The following is a 26314-nucleotide window of genomic DNA, read 5'->3' as shown; positions in this document are numbered from 1 at the left end:
CACACACACACACGTAAGTGTAAGTGTTTCTGTTTGGTGACCTGTGTGACCGTTGTTGGGCTCAAACTATTTCCACCCTATCAGTTTTCAGTGTCCACCCTCTGGCTGCTGGAATGCTAATGGGTTTGGAGGACATGATCATGATATGCCTAAAGACAGGAGAATGATTCAGACCCACAGAGAGAGAGAGAGAGAGAGAGAGAGAGAGAGAGAGAGAGAGAGAGAAGAATGCCCCCCCCCCCCCCCCTTCAGTCAGAACTGCAGACTCACTCCACGTCTTTCCACTGCAGTCTGAGAACTCACTGCTTCAGTCACCCAAACACTCTTCATCCCTCGTTGCCTATGTTTGATAGATGCTAGTTATACTATGCATGTTGTTGTTTATTGTTCACTTACATTATGTACTTACACATGTACTATATTATGTTATGTTAAGAGATAATAGTTGTTTGCTTGTCCACAAACGCAAAGTACCGGTATAACGCTAAATATTATGTGGTAGTTGATTGGTTTTATTTTACTGGTATAGTTATACTTTTTCTAATCTTTGTAGTACCCTGGCTATTTACATGACCATTTACCCTGTATTTTGTTAACTAGGGTCCATGATATTCATTTGCTCTGGGTGAGAGTCTGCGAAATCTCTAAATTATAAATTGAGAGAGGGGGGAGAATGCCAAAGAAGGAATCGTGGTTGAAATGAAAGGATGTGTTTTCATCTTTTTATTTTTATGGTGGTATTCATTTGTAACCATCAATTGCGGTTTTGTTCATGGATTGACTATTCAGCCAATGTGCTGGTGGACGTGCAGGAAATGTCCTCCTAATGACATTCAAGGACAAAGTGGCTCCCTGTAGGTGAAGATACTAATAGATACACACCCTGCCATCATAGTCTGTTATGTGCTGTGACTATCCATACGGTGTCTGTACTCTCGTAAAGTCGCTCTCTCTCAGCTTTCAGTCTCTCCTACACAGTCTCTCTCTACGCCTTCCTATTGTCTGTCTCCCCCACACTGTCTTTTTCTCACCTTTTCTACTGTATGCCTCTGCTACACTGTCTCCTCAATGTTATACTGTCTGTTCCCTTTACACTGTCTATTTCCCAGCTGTCACACTGTCTGTCCCTCCTACACAATTTCTTTTTCAACTTCCTATACTAGTATACCGTCTCCCTCCCAGCTTCCATTTTGTCCGTCTCTCCCACATGGTTTCCCTCTGTGTTGTTCATACTCATCTGTCTCAATAAAGACACAACAGCAAGGGAATATGTGTAGCAAAATATACTAGTTATCTTGGTCAACGTAAATGTATGATTGGTAGCACTAGCCTTGGAAAGTCTAAGGTCACCTTGTCACTTTAAACAGATCGACAGCCATTTCTTGATCCCCAGACCATAAGTGGCATTATAGAAATGATTGTGTGACAACTGAACATGTACCAACATTGGTCTTTGTCAACCACACCAGAGAGACTGAGACTCAATTCACATACTGTAGGTAAAATAATAAATAAAAAGAATCTGGCCAAGAATGTCAGTGAAGTGTGTGTGTGTGTGTGTGTGTGTGTGTGTGTGTGTGTGTGTGTGTGTGTGTGTGTGTGTGTGCGTGCGTGCGTGCGTGCGTGCGTGTATCTCCTTCCTACCTGATTGCAGGTGCCGATGTCTACTCCCCCCTTCAGGAATTCCAGAACCTTGTCGATGTTCCCTGCTCTTGCTGCCCGCAGGAAACTCGTGTTGCTGTCCGACTGGAAGAGACAGAAAGACACACAATGTTACTTTTTAGGCTTAATAGGTTACAATGATGGTTCCTTTATGTCTTTGAGTATTATGAAGTGGAACCAAACACAAGCAAAATCACTGAAGATTAACCTTTTAGGGGACAATTACAAAGTGGCCATACTACTTTAGGTATGTATTTCATGTGTGCGGGGACATGTCCTCTGTTTGTGGATGATGAACTAGGAATGGCCCCACAGAGTTAGAAGTGAGCAGAATGATTCAGCATTTTCCACCCGTTACATTGGAATTCAGAGCCTGGCTGATACACAATTTTAAAAGGCACTCAGCTCTCACCTCCTGCTGTGCTGAAACACTCAGCTTACAGCCTGATAAACCACCCTGTGCTGATGAGTCTTCTATCAGCCTTCTATCGAATAGATAAGAGTTCGATAAGAGTGTGAGCTTTTCCGCCCAAAACCAAAGTGTAGCCTTAAAACGTTAAATGACATTATGAACTACTCAACTCCACTTTTCTCCCGCTCTGACTTGAGGTCAACGGGAAGGGTGTAAACTTCAAGATACAGTGACACAAGAGAATGAAGTGTCGTATGGAAGCTGACTCGTCATTAGAGTCCTGTCATCAGTTGACACAGTAATAGAAGGAGAGGTGAAAAAGGACCACTAATTCCATGAAATGAGTGCCCGACAGTGCTGCAGCGGTGGCTGCATCGCACGCACGCACGCTCACACACACACGCACACACACTCTTTGAAGTGAGTATCAGTGGTTGTCTGTATGCTGCAGTGGGGCTGCACTGCATCACAGAGAGCCTGCAAGGCCAGCTATCTGCAACCCTGGCTGAACTTCAGCTGCTGCTAACCTCCATCCTCCAACAAGCTCACCCACTGAATGGGCACAACTACTGTTGTACAGTACTAGTAAGTTTATCACTTTAATATACTTCAGGGGTTTATCTTGGTTCTTTTCTTTTTTTCCCTCTAAGCCAAATCTATTTAACAAAAACAACCGATCTATAAAACACAGTGCTGCAATGCATCATGTAAGCTTGGAGTGTTTGCCTATTATGATATGCCCAGAATAGTGACACTAGGGTTCAAGTGGTTACGTCTTGTAAATTGCTATAATTTCCTAAGTCATAAGAGAACTTTTACTGAACTTAATGTAATATCTAATATTGGGCAGCTTTTATATTTGCATGATAACATTGGACCTACAGTTTTTGCCACATTGGCAAAATACCAGAGGAAGTCAGCCAAATCTTGCTGATAATCTTAATGATGTCACGGAAAAGTAGAGCTTGGCAATATTTGGGCCTGTTAGAGAATAGAAACTGTTTTGAGCAGACCATGCCAACATAAACTGGCACACTACCAGTCACTGTACCAGTGCGATGCTGACAGGCGGCAGTAGCCGAGTGACTATAGGCCACCTGGGAATCGGAAGGTTGCCAGTTCGACGCCCGGCTTGCCCAGTGCACGTGTCAAAGTCTCTCTGAGCAAAGCACTTAACCCCTAACACAGGGGTGTCCAAACCTTTTTAAAAGGGGGCCACGTTACAAAATATTAAAACACCCAAGGGCAGACGACATCTCCGGACATAATGTACTTTCGGTCGGACCATAACAAAGCATTTAAACGATTTTATTTAACTATCATCATCAATATTTACTATCAAAGGTCTTTTAATGTCAGGTGTGTGCTCTGAACAAAACACAAATTACTCATCCTTATATCACATTAGCAATGTAACCAGATATGCATGGTATAAAATACAATAAAATTGTCTTTCTTTAACATCTTCAGAATGCGACAACAGGGAAGAAGGAATCCTGACAAATTATACTCTGGGAAAATATTTTTGTTTGAGAGTGCTTTCGGACCGTTTATAATACAATTTAGGAATGAAGCCGTGGGCTGTATAAAATGTGTCCACGGGCCGCATTTGGCCCCCGGGCCTCACTTTGGACACCCCTGCCCTAACAGATCCCCCTGTGCGCTCATCAGAGCCATCTTGAGCAGGCATCAGCAGTGTGAAGGTGTTAAAAGCAATTTCTCCTCTCAAAGGGGACCAGAAAGATATGCCCTGAACCTCATGAAATACAAGCTGTGTCTTACACTGTACTTCAAATTCTGCTGGGTAGGGTTGGGTATCGAAATTAGGTTCCAAGTAGGAACCGAATGCACATTTACGGGTACTGAACGATTACCCATAAAAAATAGCTCTACTTCCTGAGCCACTGCTGCCCTGAAGTTAGTTTATGTGAGTCAGGTTATGTTAGTAAAGACTAAAGAGGTTATGTTAGTGGGTCAAAATTCCAATCCTATAGTGCTGAGCAACCAAGGCCATAAATTAGACTATTGTCCAAAGTGAGTGTCACCCTGTGGGTGATGACCCCTGTGGGACATCAGCCCACAACCCCTGGCTGCTTTGAGCACCACACCGTACCGCAAATGAGTCTTACATTACTGATGATGAATCATCCGTTAGTTTCTAGCTGAATAAGACCTCGGTAGGCCTTGATCGGGGGCCCATGACTGGCTCAGTAAGCCAGTAAGCGGTTAGCTCAGACGACACAGCGACACACAGAGACAGAGACAGGGTTAGCATTGTACATTAGCACCACCACACAATGGAACCATTACCACGGGAGTTAAACCCCTCTGAACATAGCCCCCCAGATTCCTTAAAGAGCCACAGGCTCGCATTATACAGGACATGCTCTAATCCTCCTTGTGTTATATGCCTGTTAGCTATGCTGGAGCCAAAAGGACTTCTTGAACAAGTAGGGGTTTTGAATGACACGCACTTAACATTCATGAAAAAGGGGGACTATTGCCTACCCACTTCCTACAGAAATTGTTTCATATTAGAAGCCAGGGTGAATGGTTTCCAAGCGTTCCAAGTGTTTTCAAAGTGCACACTCAGCACAGGCCGGTTCTGCAGTAAATTGTAAGCCAGGGGTCTTCAATGTTTTTCAGGTCAAGGACCCCATAGCTCAGACAGAGATGAAGCAGGGACCCCCACTACACATTGTATACATGTGCATTACATAGCTTCATAGACAGCACTGTCATCAGTGTTGTATACATTTATAATGATTTTGTTTGTTTACACATGAATATTTTCTGTGTATTTTCCTAACAATAATAGTACAAAAGAAGAAAGAAATTCACACATAATTTAGCGTCTCCCAACCCTTGCATGAACCACACTTCAGTGAAAGAATGTTTATTTCCAACAGCAACATCACTTAACACTCACTGATGTTATGTTTCAAAACTGCTCTAAATTATGGTCTGGCCACGTCTAGACAGTCTTAATATCGCACACATAAACACATAGCCTCCCACACACTCACGCACACAAACTCACACTTAATCAAGTTTGTCAGGCGCGACACAAAACACAGTCCCTAAAGCTCTGCTCTGACAGATGCCATCAAACATTCATCCACCCATTGCCTTTTCTGTCTTCATAAATGGAGTCTATGTTGAGGAGCCTTTATCAATAATGTAAACACCCACCCTCAGGGGCGTCACAAGGGGGGGAAAAGTGGGACTGAGTTACTAGGGCCTAATGTGGAGGGGCCTTAATTATTTTATACTTTAGCTATTGGAAAATAGCAGATATACAAGCTCACAGCTCAAAGCTGCGAGCTTGTAGATCTGCTATTTTCGTGAAAATGTGTGCAAATCTTTGAATATATGTATTTTTAAGCGAACATTTGTAACTAAAATTTTGCTTCTGTGGGGTCCCTGGAACTAAATGTGTTGAGATGGGGTTTTGTGGCCAAATACATATCATTTTGGGGGTCCTTCACATGAAAAAGTTTGAGCACCACTGACATAGAAACATAGGCTTTTCATATTATATATATATTTGAAATATTCAAAGACTTGCACAAATTTTCACGATTTTTCAAAAAAAGCAGATCTACAAGCTCGCTGTGAGCTTGTATATCTGCTATTTATCAATAGTGAAAGCACAAAATATTGCGTAATAATGCGTTCCCAGTTCCCCCTAAGAAGAACATTCCTGGGATGCCCCGCAGTGAATCCTTGTACCCAGGGCCCAGAATTTGGTGCGACACCCCTGCCCACGATCGACCAGTGTCGCGGATACATCCAGTCAGTTACCACGGAGACAAGCGCTGCCCTGCCTCCCGAGGTTCCCATGACAACAGAGCTTTCGGTATAGTGGTTGCCACGGCGGGGGGGAATCACAGGAAACTCACGCCGCAGGCCACTGCTGTATTTGTAGGGATGGGACCATAATCGCTATTATAGTTTATCAAGAGTTAAATATCTAAAAGGGTCCATTAGGTTACCAACTCCCCAATCATTTAGCTGGGGACCACCTGGAACCCCCTCAAGGACCACTGGTGGTCCCCGGACCACTGGTTGAGAACCAACTGATTTAGGGTGTTCCGGGGGGTCCCCAGGTAAATCACTGATAGCTAGGAACCAAATGGTCCCCTTACAGATCCATAACTCAAGAGTGTACAAATGGAACCAGATTTTTGATTTGTGATTAGATCGGGGTCCCAGAGATACAAATCCAATATAATGGGGGTCCGTGGCCAGATGAATATCAAAGTGTGGTCCTTGAGAAAAAATCGAACCTCTGTTCGAAGTGGAGCTGTGTGTGTGTGTGTGTGTGTGTGTGTGTGTGTGTGTGTGTGTGGGTGTCTGGCCTGGCCTGAACAACAGCGCCCTCGTGTGGTCACAAAAGGTCCTGTAGGCTACAGACAGACAGACAGACAGACAGACAGACAGACACACAGACACGGCCACACACACGGCCACGTATAGGGAGCTTGTGTTCCACACAGCTCCAAAAATAGTTGAGAACCTCTCTCTCTCTCTCTCCCCCTCTCTCTTTCTATTCTCCCTATCCCTCTCTCAATCCCCCTCCCTCTCTCTGTGTTGTTGCTTTGGAAAAAAGGTCAAAGCAACACGACATGTGATAGTTATTATACCTGAGTCATTTGACGTCTGTGCACGTGCATTGTGCATGCGCGCGCGCGCGCGCGTGCGTGCGTGCGTGCGTGTGTGTGTGTGTTCCAAGTATGCACGGAGGAGCCATTTACCCTTGTCTACTACGTGTCCCATGGCGAATCATAGCCAACATCACATGTGTACTAAGATTAAGAGGCGCACACACACATACACACACACACACACACACACACACACACACACACACACACACGCAATCGCACAGCCAACTGTGTCCTTGTTGATGTGATTGGAGAGAGACATACTATTCTTGGCCATCAGGGCAGAATAACAGATCATCACTGTTTACTAGCAACCGCACTGCAATCACCCTTAACATTTCAGCCATCGCGCGCTATGATCTGTGGGTGACTGACTATGTGTGTGTATGTGTGTGTGTGGGTGCGTGGGTGTGTGCTCGGCCGCGCGCCACTAAACGCTCCCCAGGGTTGCCTTGCATGCCCTGATTCTGTAGGACTAGACTGAGACATGAAAGCACTCTGTCACTGTGTCACCACACAGCACTATATCAAAGAAACACATCATTACTGGCTTTACACATTAGGGGTGGTATGTTTTAAATGGTTTACCGTGTATGGGAAAACAAAAACACTATCCATTTACTGATAGTAATCATTGCTATAGAGTGTACAGTCTGGTCAATAACAGGGGTCTCCCCCCGTCTCTCCAGCTCTTTAGTAAACAGACAATACATTTTCAGGTGGTTAGCCAAACAGCAGCCAATCAGGAAAGAGTACTCTTTTATCAGCTTACAGTTCTGATTTTGTCGGCTTGTTTCTCTGTTATCACTTCCTTCCAGTTTCACTTGTCAGCAGGGACGTGCAGAGAATGTTAGAGAGGCAGGGGCTGAAATTTCTAAAAGGGCCTTTTGGTGAAAATATCGACAATAGCAGACCTCCAAGCTCACAGCGCGTCACATCGTGACACGTTGTGAGCTTGGAGGTCGGCTATTATCGGTGATTGATACCACAGATCTTCAGTGCCTGATTTCAACATAAGATGCTGCATTCGAGTTCAGGGGAGTTTGGACAAGGCAATTCTCTTGAACTCTGCCTTCAGGTATGGCATGGAAAGAGGGCATTTGCGTTTCTTTCACCATAGTAAAAACGGCATTTATGGTCTGGAGAGGGAACTTTTTTTACAGACAGATAAAAGGGCAGGGGCTCAAGTCCCCTTTAATGTCTATGTGTGCACGTGCCTGTTTGTTAGTGTGGTTGCTGTAGGCTACACAATCTGATGTCATCAGTGATGTCCTTAGTGATGTCATTGATTCTGATTGTAGTCAAGGGATTGGTCGAGCTTCCTGGATACACAATCTGATATCATCAGTGATGTCATTAGTGATGTCATTGATGTCATTAGTGATGTCATTGATTCTTATTGTAGTCAATGGATTGGTCTTCACGTGACGTTCTAGCTATCCAGGCTATATATAGGCAACCACACTTGCAATTTCCAATTGCACCTTTTCTAGTTTATCCTATTATAGCCTGTGTGAGTTCTCACTCCTAATTGGATTAAATTGGTATACGAACCTGGAAAAAAATCACACCCAGTGTGAAGTGAGTGGTGCCTTTAATCAAGCGTCCCGCTAGCCCTCACAGAACGTCCTGCGAAGCTTGGCCAATGAGACCCTGGGCATACAACATGAGCCGTTTGTGCCAAGATGTAGGCCATATCTACTGTAGGCCAGATGTACTGTAGGCCACTCTTCAGTTTACTTTAGGGCAGGGCACAGACATTTTTTGGGGAACTGGACAAAGCCAGATGTTGGAGCTTAGCTCCTTCCAGGAGCACCGCTCAAAAAACAAGTACGTTGAAGTCAGATCATCATGTAACTGGCGCTCTAGACCACTGTTTCCCAAATAGTGGGTCGAGACCATAGGGTCACGGACTAATTTCTCATTTTCTATGGGTCACGACTTGATTAAAAATAGAGTCGTTCGATTAAAAAATAAATAAATATAAAGTTTCAAAACTAACAAACAAACGAATCTAAGAAATTCTATGAATAAAAGATAACATCCGATCTACAAGCTTGCACCGCGTCGTTCGTGCCGTGTTGAAACGTTTGGGAACCACAGTTTGGGTAGCAGGCTAGAATCTAGTTGCCCTTAGGCGTCTTCTAGTCTACTATGAACAAGAGCCACTACCTCCACTGAGAGCTTGTTGTTTACCACCCCTTCATGCTGCCATCATCACCACCATCATCATTATCATCAATGACATCTACAGCTGACATGCACAGACCAATACCTACTCTAGCAGGATATGACTCCCTCCAGGCAGCTCCCAACCAATCAGAGCAGTCCCAATGGACTCATTTTGTGCTAAATATAGAGGCACTTAATGGCAATTGCACGAGGTTCATTTAATGGAATATTCCACATCATCATTTCAATACGTAACTTAACAGGAGACAAAGCTCATCATTTCAGGCTGAGTACTTGAACGTTAATAGCTAACATTAATACAGAATATTACACTGGGTATCATCAGTTGTGGGTGTACTGACTGAACATGCATGAAAACGTATTGCATAACTTTGCTATCAGGTAGAAACCGTGTATGTACAAAACGGTTACTTTTCAGAAAAAGAAAAGATAAAATAAATCGATCCAAAAAAACGCTTATTAATACTTTTCATTGGTTAAATATTTATAAAAGCTAAATTTCACTTCCAAAATGTTTCAAAAAATAGCATAGTAGTACTTTTGAAGTAGGGCAGTAATTGATATAAAAAAAAGTTTGAAATATGGAGATAAGAGGTTTGTGCCCGACAGCGAAGATATTAACTCATTCTGAGCCCCAGACATTAACGGATTATAATGTCCAAAGTGCCTCCTTCAGGTCCCATTCACTTGCGTTGTCTTATTTTGAAGGCCAGAAGTCCACCGCGCAATCACTTCCGGTCTGACGTCATCGGATCGTGCGCCGGAACCGATGCGTGTCCACGTGGAGTTGTGTAATGGCCGACCGGGAGCTTTTATAACTGTGTAAAATAAGCGAGCATCTGCCTCCATCCTAGCTTCTAAAGTGTAGTTTTGAGATAATGGACATTAAAGATGAGATCGGCCGTCCACCTCAATGTTATGGGATGACTATTGTGTACTCGTGGAGCCGTGATGATGACAAATCAGCGCCGGATTTCGTCTCCGGAGCTTCGGCCAAGTACTAGGTATTTTTACTCGCCGTTACAGTAATATATTACTTTTCACGCGACATCGCGTGGATGGCACTATAGATACTCTATTACTTTTCACGCGACATCCCGTGAAAGGCGCTGATTGAGTTAAGTAACATTGATTGCGTAAGTAATATTGAAAGGTTCAGTAGATAGTATAGTAGGCTGTGCATAACAGGGTGAGCTGGCATTAAGCCGCAGTATCAATGGCAATGGCTGTACAATGATGGGTGAGAATATTACAGTAAGGCTGTGATTATTCTATCGAATACTTTTAAAAAATGGCAAATGTACAAGTTCACGATGCGATGCACTGCATTGTGAGCTTGTAGATTGACTATTTTTACAATCTTTTGAACATTTTTGAAGGTTTTCACCTGTAATGACATGCTCAAAATAGGGCTTGATTAAATGAGCAATAATCTTTTATAGTTGATTAAATCGATTAGTTCAATTAACTAGTTAAGGCCGGGAACGCATCTTTGTCGCTTTAGATTTGAACCACTTTAACCATTATTTTAATCTTTAACTATTGAAAAATAAACTCTGTGCAAGTCTTTGAATATTTTGACCCCCATCTCAAAATATGTTGTTCCAGGGACCCGCAGAAGCAGAGAATTGAGCTACAGAAGTTTGCTTTGACAAAAACATATATTCAAAGATTTGCAAATATTTTCAAGATTTTTTAAAAATGGCAGATCTACAAGCTCACAGCGCTTATAGATCTGCTATTTTTCAATAGCTAAAGTATAAAATAATTCCAGGTCTTGGCTTAACCGTCTCTTCTGTATTCCTTCAAATTAGAGTCCTGCTTGCTCCCCTATGTGGACTTATGAACTTGTAAGTTGTAATACAATATAGGTGCTAAATACTCCACTTAGCAGAACTGTAACAGTGACACCGGAGTGAAAATTGGTCAAGGTGTCACAGGTCAGGGGGTGGAGCCAGAGGTAGGTCTAAAAACAGGTTGAGGGGTCTCTCCAGCGAGAGCTCATGTTATCACTACATCAAGGCCCGTCACAATGATTACATAATAGCAGATCTACAAGCTAGACCAGCTATTTCAATTCATTTTCTATTCTTTTTTTAAGTATAAAATGTAAATGTGTCACTCATTTCTTTGTCTATTTAAGTTATTTGTCATAACATCTGCCCTGTGCAATTTGTGATCATGAAGCCTAAAAACCAAAACCAGAAATTAAAATCACAATCTAATCGGGAACACTCACGTCAAAGTAGAATTAACCATTTATTGCAACAAATGGAATATAATACAGTTAAACTTGGCGTTAAAGACTTCACTTTCGGAGATGTTCACTGAATTTTGTCCAAGCAGCTCGCTAGGCAAAATCAGGGAACGTTAAGCAAAACGAAAAGAGGGATACACAGTGTGACATAATGACCAGCAGCGCTGTGAATGAGGAATAGGAATAGGAGCTGACTGACAGCTGATAACAGCTGGAGCGGGCATAACCTAACGCTATGCTTCAAATAACCTTTGTGACAAATAATCGTCAACTTACTGTAAATGTGTAATCGTGACAGCCCTAACATATTGATGTAGGTCTACTGTACAGTATATGCATACTGTACATTCATACCACAAACTATTCAGACTGTGTCTTCCATGCCATAGAGTACCATACAAACATTTTGAATGTGCATGATGTGCATACTCATGAGTGCACACAGTGGCAGATAACAATGCACTTATACTTAATCGTATAAGTCATTATACCATACTTTATAATGGGTTATGAGTACTGTTATAAAGCACTAGAAGCTGAGCCGCCCTTCGGGCGGCCCAGCGTCTAGTCGGCGACCTGGCCAACTCGGGAACAATGTAAATAGAGAATGAATGCCCCGCCCTTTAATGCAAACCACATTATACCTGTTGTCATAGGACCCGTTTTGACCATCTGTTTGCCTGTGTCCATTTATGCCCATATATGGAGATATCTGTATCTGTCTGTCTGTCGGCGTCCATTTTATGTCCATATATGGAGATCACTGCAGATATAGTTCTGGGTCCATTTTATGCCCATATGCCCATATATGGAGATATCTGTCTATTTGCGTCCATTTTATGCCTGCCCCACCCTTTAATGCAAACCCAAATATACCTGTTGTCGTAGGACCCGTTTTGACCACCTGTTAGCCTTTGTCCCCACCCTTTAATGCAAACCCCAATATACCTGTTGTCATAGGACCCGTTTGGACCCTCTGTTTGCCTTCTGTTAGCCTTTGTCCCCACCCTTTAATGCAAACCCCAATATACCTGTTGTCATAGGACCCGTTTTGACCATCTGTTTGCCATTGTCCCCTTATGCCCATATATGGAGATCTCTGCACACACAGTACCGGTTGCGGAAAACTCTGATGTCAGACATCAGCTCCGCATTCGGGGATTCATTTTATGCCCATACCCCTTATGCCCATATATGGAGATCTCTGCACACACAGTACTGGTTGCGGAAAACTCTGATGTCAGACATCAGTTCCCCATATATGGAGATATCTGTATCTGTCTGTCTGTCGGCGTCCATTTTATGTCCATATATGGAGATCACTGCAGATATAGTTCTGGGTCCATTTTATGCCCATATGCCCATATATGGAGATATCTGTCTATTTGCGTCCATTTTATGCCTGCCCCACCCTTTAATGCAAACCCCAATATACCTGTTGTCATAGGACCCGTTTTGACCATCTGTTAGCCTTTGTCCCCACCCTTTAATGCAAACCCCAATATACCTGTTGTCATAGGACCCGTTTGGACCATCTGTTTGCCTTCTGTTAGCCTTTGTCCCCACCCTTTAATGCAAACCCCAATATACCTGTTGTCATAGGACCCGTTTTGACCATCTGTTTGCCATTGTCCCCTTATGCCCATATATGGAGATCTCTGCACACACTGTACCGGTTGCGGAAAACTCTGATGTCAGACATCAGCTCCGCATTCGGGGATTCATTTTATGCCCATACCCCTTATGCCCATATATGGAGATCTCTGCACACACAGTACTGGTTGCGGAAAACTCTTATGTCAGACATCAGTTCCGCATACGGGCATTCATTTTATGCCCATATATGGAGAACGTGGGAAGAATGGTTTAGAGATACTCGGATTACATACATACATACACATTCACAGAGATTTTTTGTTGACTCATGTGGCGTACGTGATGTCAGAGCCTTTTATGAAGTGATGTCACAATGAGTCAGCGCTTCCTCCGGAACAGCCTGACGTCAACAATCAGCTCCGCATAAGGAGATTCCGAACGTTTCGCGCCTCTGGAACAGCCTGATGTCAACAATCAGCTCCGCATAAGGAGATTCCGAACGTTTCGCGCCGCTTCGGGAAAGCCGCGAGTCGGGTCGGGTCGAGGCCCGGCACTGCACTCCGCGCGGCGGCGGGGAACGCGCGTGCCGAGTCTGAAGCCGGTGGGACGAACGGTTCTCGAGATACGCGGATTACAAACAAACAAACAGACAGACAGACAGAGATTTGTCGCATTTATAGATAGATTATGAGTACAGTACATGTATATGAGTTATATAATTATTCAGTGATTATGATGCATTATAGACATCTTAATTGTTACTTAATTGTGACGGTGAATAGATCGTAGGGCTATTTAAAGCTCCACAGACTGGACTTGCTGTGGCTTGATTCTTATCAATTTATTCCAGACCACAGCAGAGATGCAAGCAGTGGGGTGGTCTATTTCCTGGAGAGAGAGCTTCATCTGCAGATCAGCACTGATCAATATCCATTCCTGTTCAGGGATGATGTTCTAAGAAGCTGCTAACCATGGCATTGGTTTGCAGGCACACAGCTGAAAAGCAAAATGAACTAAAACAAGACTAATAACAGCAGGGCCTACCAGTATAATCTTACGCTAATGATATAACATAAATACGCCACATATAAGTACAAAAGTGCTTCACAAGAACAATAATGGTGTTGCTAAGGTGTCCCACGTTGTATTCAAAGAAACAAATGTGCCTGATTTTTTTTCTTCCTCCTTCTCTCTCTCTCTCTCTCTGCTGTGCCTGTCTCAGTCTCACTCCCTCAGACTATTTTCCTCCATCTCTCCCAACCTACCATCTAGTGTGTTTATCTATCACTACTACTGTTCCGTATGTGTCCCACACTGTCAGACAGTCAGCGCAGCATCCGGGCCAGCACTCTGAGCGTCCTAGATTCTTCTTCTCCCTCCTGGCCCAGAAGCTGAGGAATGACCTCACCTCTCACTCATTGTTATTTAGATCAGTGGTTCTCAACCTGTGGGTCGGGACCCCCAGGGTGGTCCCCAAATTATTTTGGGGGGTCCCCAGATGATTAACTTAATGTGCAACATTGTTTTCTCACTCAACAGTAAATGAACCAACATAACGTTTAAATGTATAGAGGGTATCTGCACATTTCTAAAGTGACAATTTAAGGACTTTTTCTAATACCTCTAAAATAACAAATTAAACATTGGCCAAATGCTTACAAATGCTTACATGCTTACAAAGCCTCGCAACGCGAGGCGTTGTGAGCATGTAGGCCGTCTATTTTCACAATAGAACCGTTTTATACAAAATGTAATGCCTCAACTCTTAGTGCTCGTAGAGCGGGGGGGTCCCCAGTTAAAATATGATTATTTTGGGGGTCGCGGCCTGAAAAGGTTTAGAACCTCTGATTTAGATAACCATAATAAACCATGTACTGTTTGCTTGACATGAATGCTACAGTAAGAAAGTTGTTTAGACAGAGGATAAGTTTGATGTTTACTTTACTGTACCAGGTATCCTAGTGACTTCTCAGCACTTAATAGTTTTCTCTGCAATCTATTTAAGTGCTCATTTACCCTTGTCAATAAAGGGTTTGTGCCATTTACTATGATCGTGCACTTTGTCAGTAGCTCTGGATAAGAGGCTAGAGCGTCTGCTAAATGTCTAATACACAGCAGGTGGTTGGTGTTGTTGACATTTCTACAAGCGTTTATCGTTTGTCATGTACTTTTGAGGAAACCGTACCGACTCGAGTCAAGTGATGTACGGAAGATCTTTGGCTTTGCCACATCATGCATACACAAACACACACACACGTAACAAACCAGGTCAATCGGTCACCTGCGTCACTGCCGCCTAACACACACCACCGTGTGCTTTTGTGTCTGTGTGTGCACGAGTGTGTACGTGTGTGTGCGTTCGCCCGTGCATCCATATGTGTGTGTGTGTCAAAGGCTTAGTCGGTACCCTTTGTATTTATTTATACACCTCAACCTTTTCACCAATGACTGCACTCGAGCAAAATATGTTTCAAGTGGCTAAGCCTTTGAGCTCGGATAGCGCTGTGATGATTTCTGCCACCGGGCACAACTCTGTTCTCACATGGATTTAAATGTCCACACTAAGGGCACACAGCACACACCGAGGGCTTTTAAAGTCATACCGTGTAACATTCATTTGGACGTGTCCCTGTCATTACAATGTTTATACGGAACCTACTGTACTAATCAATAAGCAATGCTGCAGGGTCATAGCTATCGCCTGAGGCCGGACAACACGTCTTGACAATACGTTGTCAGACATGTACTCAACCTCTGCCAAAAAAATACCCCTTTGTACCCCTTCCCTGCCATGCCCGAGGAACCAAAAGATTTAATAAGCTTTAATTAAAAATAATGTATCGAAGAGGAACTAAAATAGGCCGGAACTAATGCTCCGGGATTGGTTTCTACACGGACACATTATTGAGTGGACCGATTAACATTGAGGCCGTAAACCGGAAGCGGATGTCCGTCCTCTATTCCGGCCTGTTAGCTTTCTGTGTAAACACCACGGCTTACAGACAGAGAACTTATTGATCAATTGAAAAGATTTAAAAGGATTTGAGAAGCTGATGGAATACGCAAACACACGATGCGTGTCCGATCACGCACGATGGGAACTGGATTAGCGCCCGCGTTAACAGGTAGGAGAAGCCAGCAGTGAAAGACATAGAAAAATCTTTGGGCTCCTCGGCCGTAAACTACGAATGAGTTAACTGTAAAATACATTTCTTCTCTGTCGGGCAGAAACTTCTTATCTCCATATCTCCAGAAGTTTTTTTTTGTAAATGAATGCCCTACTATTGATCAGAATGGAGCGTCACAGTAAAGTATCAGAGACGATATACAGTACTGTACAATAGTGTTATCGAACCGAATATCGGACTGAATGACCGTGTACCGAACCGCATGACCCTGTACCGAATCCACAACAATACCACTCCACATCCCCCTCTGTGGAGGGGGTTCCAGGGGCCCCCTGGAACCCCCTCCACAGAGCCCACTTAGAGAACCACTACCCTAGAGGTTGGGTACCGTATTGTTCAAAGTTAAAACAAAAAGAATACGTAGTTATAAAAATAATTATATATAATATATAAATCAAGGACATTTCTGTTTATTTTTTGCATCAAAAAAGTATCGAACTGTGACACCAAAATATAAAACCGAACCGTACATTTTGTAAACTGTTGCACCCTTACACCACTCGCGATTAAAACGATGTTAATAGTGTTAGGGGGTGCTGTGTCTTGCTCAGGGACACTTCACATCTAGACTAGGCCAACCGAGGATCAAACCAGCGTTCTTCCGATTCCCAGACAGCCACTCTAGCCACTCAGCTACTACTACTAAGGAATACACTCCTGCCAGTGTCCTTGACCAAAGGACATTTGTCTAACTGCAGGCATGTGTAATTGAACCTTGCGATAAAAGAGAGAGAGAAAAATTACTGCAATGGAGATATAAGTTGGGGCCTCTCATAGTCTCATCTATGATATGTCACTGTATCCACAAGGGAACCTGCCTACACTAGTAATCACAGAGTGTGAGAAGTGCCAATAGTGTCAGCAGGGTGTTGGCATGCTCTGCTAAAGTCATTCCCAAGTGTTTCAAATCTACCACTGCAGTATTATCTCCTGTGAGCCAAGGACACAAGGGCAGAACATGTCACAGTGTCCTTTGAAGAGAGAGCAAAGGCACTGACGCCACACATACGCACACGCACGCACACGCACACGCACACGCACACGCACACGCACACGCACACACACACACACACACACACACACACACACACACACAGAGAGAGAGAGACAGACATGCACACAACCACACAGAGCCTTCCCCCATACTCACACAACCACGTTTAACCAGAGACACTCCCAACTGTACACGACACGTTTCAAAGTAAAATGCCCAAACGCTCTTCCATGTTACGCACACACACACACGCGCGCGCAAAAACACGCCCCCACACACACTCTCGCGCGCACACCCCCACACACACCCCCTCATGCATGCAGACACCTCCACAGATTACTTCACAATGCAGTTCCTAGGCTAATATACTAGATTAACAAGTATACTGTGCCATAAATGACAGTCTAAATAAAAACAACATAATCAGACAGAAGACATCGCTGTCAGCTCAGCTGGAGGGGGAACGGAAGTGAGAGACTTTCACCTTCATACAGCTGTATGATTCACTGGCTGGTCTTTGAACCACTTAGAAATCTGTCCCAACACTTACATGGAACATAGATAGATGCTGTAGATACACTATCCAATATTTGGGCAATTTCTTAAGTACATTTTGATGTGTACATGTTAAGTGCCTTTTTTGCAGCACAGGCCTATGGTAGACCAGACAATGTCCTCCGTCATCTTTAGTATCTTGGCTCTGCAAAGCCTGCAGGTTTGTTCATCGTACAACACATTGTACATAAAATACATGTATCTGATCTACTCTACAAGCTCACATTGTGTCACACCTGCATTTTCGGCCCACGACACTGCCTTACAACAATGTATAAATCCGTCTTCAAAGGTCTTACCAGATTCAATGCTTGTTGAGGTGGATTCAATTCTTTCAATTCTTGTTGACGTGGATAATGCTGAGAACAGTAGTAGTCTGGCAAAGTATTGGGGTCCGCGTTGGATGGACTCCTGGACGTCCTCAAGCCCTTGTCTGAGCCGCACACCTTACACAAGGCGGCGTTACCCATGGCGGAATGCGAACCTATCGAAACAACGTCTATCCCATCAAAACTTTACCAAATCTACGCAGGTTTGTGTCAATCCCACCCAAAAAGTTTACCAATCCACCGATTGCCTCCCCCTCCCTCCCCTCCCTTTCAACCTTATCTCCAGGGGGGGGGGCTACCATGCGTGGGGGGGCCAGGTTGGTAACCCCCGAAGCCAGACCGAACTTCCCTTCCACTCGGCCAGTGCGCGGTGCTCTGGTACCCTCCGTCACCCTGGAGAGTCAGATGTCCACTAGCCTATAGCCTGGTTTAGCTGCTGCCACTGTGAACAGTTACTACAGTGCCTCTTCCTCATTGCTAATGCCAGTGCCCTAGTCCATTGACCCCCCCCCCCCCTCCGGGCTATTTTTACACCCACCAGCCCAGCTATGCATGTGGAGGGAGAGGGTGGTCGGCATGGGGGGACGAGGGAGAGAGGGCAGCGGGAGCGACATGCCAAAACAGAGATCACATACATATGCAGAGAAAGACACACACACACACACACACACACACACACACACACACACACACACACACACACACACACACACACACACACACACACACACACACACACACACACACACACACAAGCAGCACGTTATTTTGGAGTTGTGAAGCAAGGTTATGACTGATGACTTCCGATGTGTTATCGTCAGTGAGCAACATCCAGGATGTACACAGGAGATGCTGATTTAGCCTGTCTGTGTCCTGTAGCGTCTTTTTCTGCATTTTCCAGGGATGGGGTCAAGATTAGAACATGTGGTGGATTGTTTTTTGTATAAGAAACGGACACAAAAGGGATCCAGGATTAACAACTGAAACCCTATAAAGTACTGGGGTCCCCCAGGGCTCTAAACTAGGTCCACTATTATTTCATTCTCCACCAAATCTCTTTGTCCCAGAATTTAGGGATGCAAAGGTTGTTGAAGCAGGATTTTATACTGTGCAATAACCTCTCCAGTCCCTTCAGACAACATCCTCTCAGGCTGTACGCCAAAGTCTCCATTGGAACAGTCAGGCGAGGGAAGGAACAGCTACTTTAAGGTTTGTTCTCTCCTCTCGCAACCTTGAATTACAAAAGACATTTGGCATTCAAATACGGCACACAAACACTTGACCATATGGCTCGGTGCGCTGCAAGCGGCGAGACTGAGCAAGGGAGGTTCAGAGCAGGCGATGGAAGGAACAGCCAGTATAATATTCGGTTTGTGCCTCTTATAACTTGGAGTTCTTCCTCTCGGAAACCTTGAATTACACAAGACGTTTGGCATTCAAACACGGCACACAAACATCGTAAGCTGTGATCACATGGGAAGCTCACGTCACCATTGTGGTTAATGGGAGCAGACATTATGCCGTTTGCTGTGTCAGAGACTAGCCCTGGGCAGGGGTGTATTGATTGTGTTGCTCTATATGCAGTTTTGTGTGTGTGTGTGTGTGTGTGTGTGTGTGTGTGTGTGTATGTGTGTGTGTGTGTGTGTGTGTGTGTGTGTGTGTGTGTGTGTGCGTGCGTGCGCGTGCGTGCGTGTGTGCGTGCGTATGCGTGTGTTCTGTTCTCTCGACACCAACGTTCATGTGTGTGGTTTGTTTAAATGTAGTATGTGCGTGACAGTACAGCATGTGTGTTTATGCAGTATATTTGTGTGTGTGTGTTTGTGTGTGTGTGTGCTTGCGTGCACGCCTGCACGTGCTGTCCCGCCTCACGAGAGGTAAATGTCCCCATTCTACGCATGGTCTGGTCTTTCAGGAGCCAGCATTGTAACATGGTACATAATGCCCTCGCTGTTCCAAATATCACTCAGATATTACTCATTCACTGAATAATGTTAGCGTAGGGGGGGTAGAGACCCCGTCATTGTGGGCAAGAGACTTGAATGAATACATGAATGATGAAGTCAAGTGATTAGGCATAAAAGTTTCTCTGTGACTGGCAATATCAGAATGAGATGTCTTGGAAGATAGGTTGGCAGAAATGCGTGGGGGGCGGGACCGCATGGCATGAAAATATACCCTTAATCGGATCTGTAATTATTTGACAAAAGCCGAGTGATGTGGGTTGAAGGGCAGGTTGGTAGCGACGGTCTGTTAGAACTGCGATTCCCATAAGTCTGTTCGAAAAACTAAACCGCAGAACAGCCGTCCCAAAACGAACAAAGCATGGTCTAGAGTGGAGAATATTTTGGAAAGCAAACTTGTACAAGCCTTGAATCATGTGTGCCTCATGACATTCTGGGATCACTCTCTCGCCTCTCTTTCATGTATTGCCAAATGTATGCTCCATCATAAGGTGGCGTCAAGCTAAGAAAATAACCGGTCTACAAGCCCACATTGCGGCACGTACTGTAAGGTTGTGAGCTTGAAGATCGCCTATTTTCGGTGTGTGACAAGTATAAATCAGGCTTGTCTCTCCTCTCCTGCCGAGGGCAGTACTAACTATGTCTAGGTAGGTGTGACTGACAGGAGCATATGGCCAGTATGACCTACTGTTATTAGGTGAACTTGTAGTATGAATTACTACAAGTAGTAAAAGCCAGACGCTGGGGCTGGCCAGGCCTTCTGCTGGAGCTGTGTGCGCATGTGCTTGTGCCTGTGTGTGTGCCTGTGTGTGTGTGTGTGTAATCCAAAACACAGCTTTTGACATTTACTGCAGCGATGCCAGCGAAGCACAGAAACATTTGCAGACAACACACACAGGCAAGCACACACTCACTCACGCACACTATGCTTTCTTCAAGATTTTGAAGGTACACTAATATCCAACCCCTCACTAGCTTAACATCATCAATACTTAGTATATCACCCTTATTTTAACATGACCCTTGTCTTAAAGCAGTCAGCATAGCAGATCTACAAAGGCGTCTTACTCGTTATGTTGTTATTGAGAAAACGTTGAACTTCACTTCAATTGAACACACACACACACACACACACACACACACACACACACACACACACACACACACACACACACACACACACACACACACACACACACACACACACACACACACACACACACACGTCACTTCAGCTTAACATTGACCCTGGTTAGCCCGCCGTGGGCACGGTGGGCTAACAGGCCTGTTAGTGTCATTAACATCTACCTGGATATAATTAGTTTTTTTTTGTTATCAATTATTTTTATTTTCCATAACATGAAATTAGAGACATACATATGAATAGAACAAGAAAAAGTAAAACATTAATCAAAAGAAAAATGCAATTAACAGACAAACAACACAAACAATAGCAAAACAAGAAAAGGAAAAGAAAACCCACCCACCCCCTTTCCCCGGACCAACACGGAATGTACAATAGTGCATGCCTGTGCTAGGCTGTTACCACTATATAGTGATTTCTTGAATCATAGCCTTAAGCTTATCTGCAATGTCCGACCACATATTAATGTTTTCTTCTTTTGCTCCGTGTAACCTTGCTATCGACTGCTCTAAATATACTATATCTAGAAAGGTCAAGGCCCACTGGCGAAACGTTAACGTATGAGGAGGTTTCCACCGCGTAGCTACCATCTTCTTCGCCGCCGTTAATCCAGCAAAGAAGATGCGCTTGCGTATATTGTTTAGTTGCAACTGTGAGACGTCATTTAATAAAAATAAAGAAGGAGAAGATATGATATTAATACTAAAAATAGTTGAAAGTTTGGAGGCAACCATATTCCAGAATGACGACACATTTGGGCATTCCCAAACCATGTGAAGGAAGGTACCAATACTATTTGAGGCGCAGAGAGTGCAGTTGGGATTATTCAAAATCCTCATAGCACATAGTCTGCGGGGAGTTAAATAAGTCCGATGAACAAAATTTAAATGAATTTGTTGATGGTCTGGATTTCTAGAAGATAGCCTAATGTTAGACCATACTGTGTCCCAACAAAAGTCAGGGTCCAAATTTGGTACATCATTCCTCCAAACAGTATCAACAGATAGGGGCCCATAACTACAGTCTAATAAAAAACCATAGAGGGTGGAAACCAAACCTCTTGTTCTGTTACCATCACAGATAAACTCATGGAAGGGGTGCAATCTAAGGGGAGCTTGCCATGGGACCCCGTAGGTCCTCATGGACGTTCTCAGTTGGAAGTAGAAAAAAAGGGTATTTCCAGGCAGATTGAAGATGTCACACAAATCTCGAAAAGGTCGTAAACCATTTCTATCAAATAAGTCCCCTAATGTACGAATCCCCTTAGCCCTCCACCTTGGAAAGCGAATGGGGCGATCCTCGATTAAAAGTCTTTGATTATTGAACACTGGGGAAAATAAGTTCCATTTACAATCAATCTTACACATCTTTTCAGCTGCCCTCCATACTGCCACTAAATGAGAAATGATAGGTCCAAAGCGAACTTTGCATTGATGTGTAGTTATGTTTGAATAGATAAGATCTCTCAATTCAACAGGCTGCACTAAACTCTCCTCAAGCTCTCTCCAAGAAACCTTATTTGCTGGGTTAAACCAATTTAAAAGGGGGCGGAGCGTGAAGGCCCAATAATAAAATTTAAAGTTGGGCAATGAAAGGCCGCCATCATCTCTAGCACGTTGTAATAGAGAAAGTTTAAGACGAGGGCGTTTCCCTTTCCACACAAACTTAGATATCGAAGAGTGAAGCTTATTCCAGTATTGCGGCGGTGGTGGCAAAGGGAGCATAGAGCTTACAAAGTTAACCCTAGGAAGAACATTCATCTTTATGATTGAAACTCGAGCTTGGAGAGAGTTGGGCAAAGATGACCATCTATCTAAATCAAGACAAATCTTATTTAGAGTGTCACCATAGTTGTTCTTAACAATAGCCTGAAGAGAGGGGAAAATATCTATGCCAAGATATTTGAATTGGCTTACTACTGGGATTATGGGCGGCAGGATAGCAGATCTCATCTGATCATTTAGAGGTAGAAGGGCTGACTTCGTCCAATTAATTTTGTAGCCAGAAATGGAACTGAACTGATCAAAAATTTGAAGGACGTGAGTAATTGACTGTGGTGCATTCTCAATGAACAGTAGAATATCATCAGCATATAGGGAAATGCGATGCTGTGTGTTGTTAATCGAAACAGGAGTAATATCTGCAGACTGACGCACTGTCTGAGCCAAGGGTTCGAGTGAAAGTGCGAAAAGGAGAGGACTAAGGGGACAACCCTGCCTTGAAGATCTGCCAATCGTGAATAGCGGCGAACAGATCTTACCGGTTAGGACCATCGCTGACGGATTAGAATAAAGTACTTTAACAAAATGTATGAATGAAGCACCAAATCCCATTTTATCTAGTACAGCCCACAGGTAAGACCATTCCAGACGATCAAATGCTTTCTGGATATAATTAGTTTAGTGCTCATCTAATGCCTCAGTCATCTGTCACACACTCATCCAATTAGCATGGTGATGTCAGTGACATACAGGATGGTATTCCCCTGCTTTCACACGGGAAGCTCATTTAGTTTTGACGGTGAATTCAGGTCAGGACTTTTTCTTTTCTTTTTCGTAAATTAACACCCTACTCCATGATACCACAGCGTCACACAAAAGCATTAAAAATAGCAGATCCGCAAGATTGAAACGCGGTGCGACGCGGCGTGTGTTTTGAACTTGTAGATCTATTTTTGGAATTTGAATCCTGAAAAGTAACAGTTTTGGACAGGTTTCCACCCGACAGAGACGATATATTAAATGACATAATAAAATTCCTCTCTTAAAGTCTTTCAACCACTTAAACCCTATACTTCAACAGAGTCCCAAATTGCCAATCTACGCCTCACAAAACGTTTTGAGCTTGTAGAGCTTGTTTTTTGTATTTGTTTGGGTCCCGGGCAATGTCTAATTTTCTCTTTTGGGTCTTGAGCTAAAAAGCTCAAATGCCCCAAAAATACTGGACCTTGATGTGAAATAGGTTGAAAACTACTGCCACTAGTGTCTTTTCTGTTTTCGCTCGACATTAATAACTGAAAATAGTAGATCGACTGATCTGCCATTTTCAGCACAAGTTTCCCCCACAATACGGATGACGGGGTTTAAGTAGTTAAAAATGCATTTTCAGCCCCACCCCCCCTAGCTCCGCTGTCTTCCCTCTCTAGGCTGCTAATCCGCTGGGCGGGGCAGTAGCATACAACAAAACGCCCCTAATCTGCCAGGGACCATATGGCTCGCTGGCTGCAAGCGGCGGGACTGAGGAAGGCAGCTCAGAGCAAACGATACGGCTGGGAGATGGAAATGTGGACGGAACGAAATATCACTATGTTTTATACCAAATACCTCGTTATGGATATTGTGACAATAATTGTGTGTGTGTGTGTGTGTATATATAGGCGACATATACACACAATTATTGTCAGAAATAATGTATATAATAATTAGTTGTGTAACGATACATTTTAATAGCGATTCGATACATATCACGATACATGGTTGACGATACGATACATGGACGATATTGGTTCATTCATGGCGATGATACGTTTCGATTCAATGATTTAAAATCGATATAGTAACTATTTAGCAAAGAAATTAAATCTATGTGAAAGGTGTGGATGGTGCAGGTTTTTAAGGGTATTATTATGCATATAAATAAGTAAACACAGTGATTATCTGCCAAATACATGGACATTGTATATTGACAAACCTGCACCTTGACATGAACCCAGAGATTACACACATTTATCGATAGACCAGTGTAAAAAAGTAATTAAACCCCTCCTTTTAATTTTTTCTTCTTAAAAATGCTAAATACAATGCACAAGTAGGTAGTATCGATACAATCGATTCTTTGCACTGCCGATTCGATATGATACAAAATCAAACGATAAGATTCGATTTTAGCCGTTTTCATTTCGATATACTTTGATTTGTTAAGTTAAACACAATATTTCGATGCAGTTACTATATTGTTACACCCCTAATAATAATATATTGTCATTGTCTGGTGGAAATCTTGTACAGTATGTCCAAAACCGTTTGTTTAGTACTTATAATTTAAAAAATGAATTAAAGCGATGCAAGGCGTTGTGTGCTTGTAGCTCTGCTATTTTCACTACTTTTGTGAAACACTTTCGTATGATGAAATAGGGCTTTAATCAACTGCCCTACTGCTACTACTGGTGCTGTGTAATGTGTTTAACTTTGAGCTCAGAGCCCAAGGTGAAAGCTATCGCTCCTACAATCACTCCCCCGACTTATACAGCAGTATGGGTTGGGTGGATGCGTGGATGCATGGGGGGCGTTGACAGCTGGTGAGAGAGGAGAGGAGAGCTGTTTGAGACAGCAGACTTTTTCTTTTTCTACTCCAAATCTCCTCTGTATAATTCGTGCAAAGGCGGGGGGGAAACAGTTACGGTATGCATTTGTGCGCCGTGGAGCCTGAAAAATCAACCCAGTCCTGGTATTCAAATGACAGTACTGTACCATGCACAAGGAGGCTTTTGCCAATTCAAATTTCGCCAAAATGGTGAATTTACGCTTTTCAATGGGTAAATTATTCTTACCAAATCACTCAAAAGGGATATTTCAAAAAGTAAAATAAAACATAAAAAAAACTTTATATATCAAAATAAAATTTTAAAAGTAATGGAAAAATCACGGTCTACTCACGCATTAGAAGGACTTTCCAATGCGTCAGGTGAACAGGATTTTTCCATTACTTATTTTTTCAGTCTGTTGCTAAAGCTCCTTTAACAACAGACTGTTATATCCAAGTTGCAAAAATGAACGCTATAGGAGATATTTTCTGCCCACAGCATTAAGACTGTACAACTCCTCATCGGGTTGGCTTGATCAGGCCAGTTAGGATGGGGGATGTGGGATACAAGCTTTCAGATCTCTATTAGTAATGTTTGGTTTGGTTTGTCAGTTATTTATTAACATTGCACTGCAGGTTTAACTTGCTTAGATGCAATTTTTAGATATTTATTTATTATCATGATGTGTTTTCATTGATGTCTTTATGAGCTGCTGTAACGCTTGAATTTCCAATTGGGGATCAATAAAGTACCTACCTACCTACCTACCTACCTATATATTTATTTAATGTTTATTTTATTTGCAAGTGAAATAACCATGTATATATTTTTTCCTACAAAGCTAGCACTGACTAAAGGGAACAGATATGTATGGGTGCAGCTGCAGCGACAAGCATTTTACTCTTCTAGGTACAAATCTTATACCTCGTTTTGTGCAATTAAGGGGGCGTGGCGCATTGGCACAGAACCTTATTGTGAAGTCGCGGGTTCAAATCCACGCGGGGGAGCAGAACACTGGAAATGAAGACAGTGGTAGGAGGTAGGAGAGGAAGA

General features: G+C 43.3%; 1 protein-coding gene across 1 annotated transcript in view; it reads right to left on the bottom strand.

The window, feature by feature from the left end:
* The window catches only part of LOC308298695 (ankyrin-2-like), a gene marked incomplete at its 5' end in the record, with an annotated part of 127336 nt that overhangs the window by 85444 nt on the left and 15578 nt on the right, over positions 1–26314 (bottom strand). The window contains 1 exon segment of the mRNA XM_080742340.1: positions 1645–1746. Within this exon segment, the coding sequence (XP_080598466.1) occupies positions 1645–1746 (102 nt within the window).

Source organism: Nannobrachium achirus (assembly GCF_963921795.1).
Source record: "Nannobrachium achirus genome assembly, chromosome: 14".
Taxonomy (NCBI): Eukaryota; Metazoa; Chordata; class Actinopteri; order Myctophiformes; family Myctophidae; genus Nannobrachium; species Nannobrachium achirus.
This window is presented reverse-complemented; position numbering and strand designations above follow the sequence as displayed.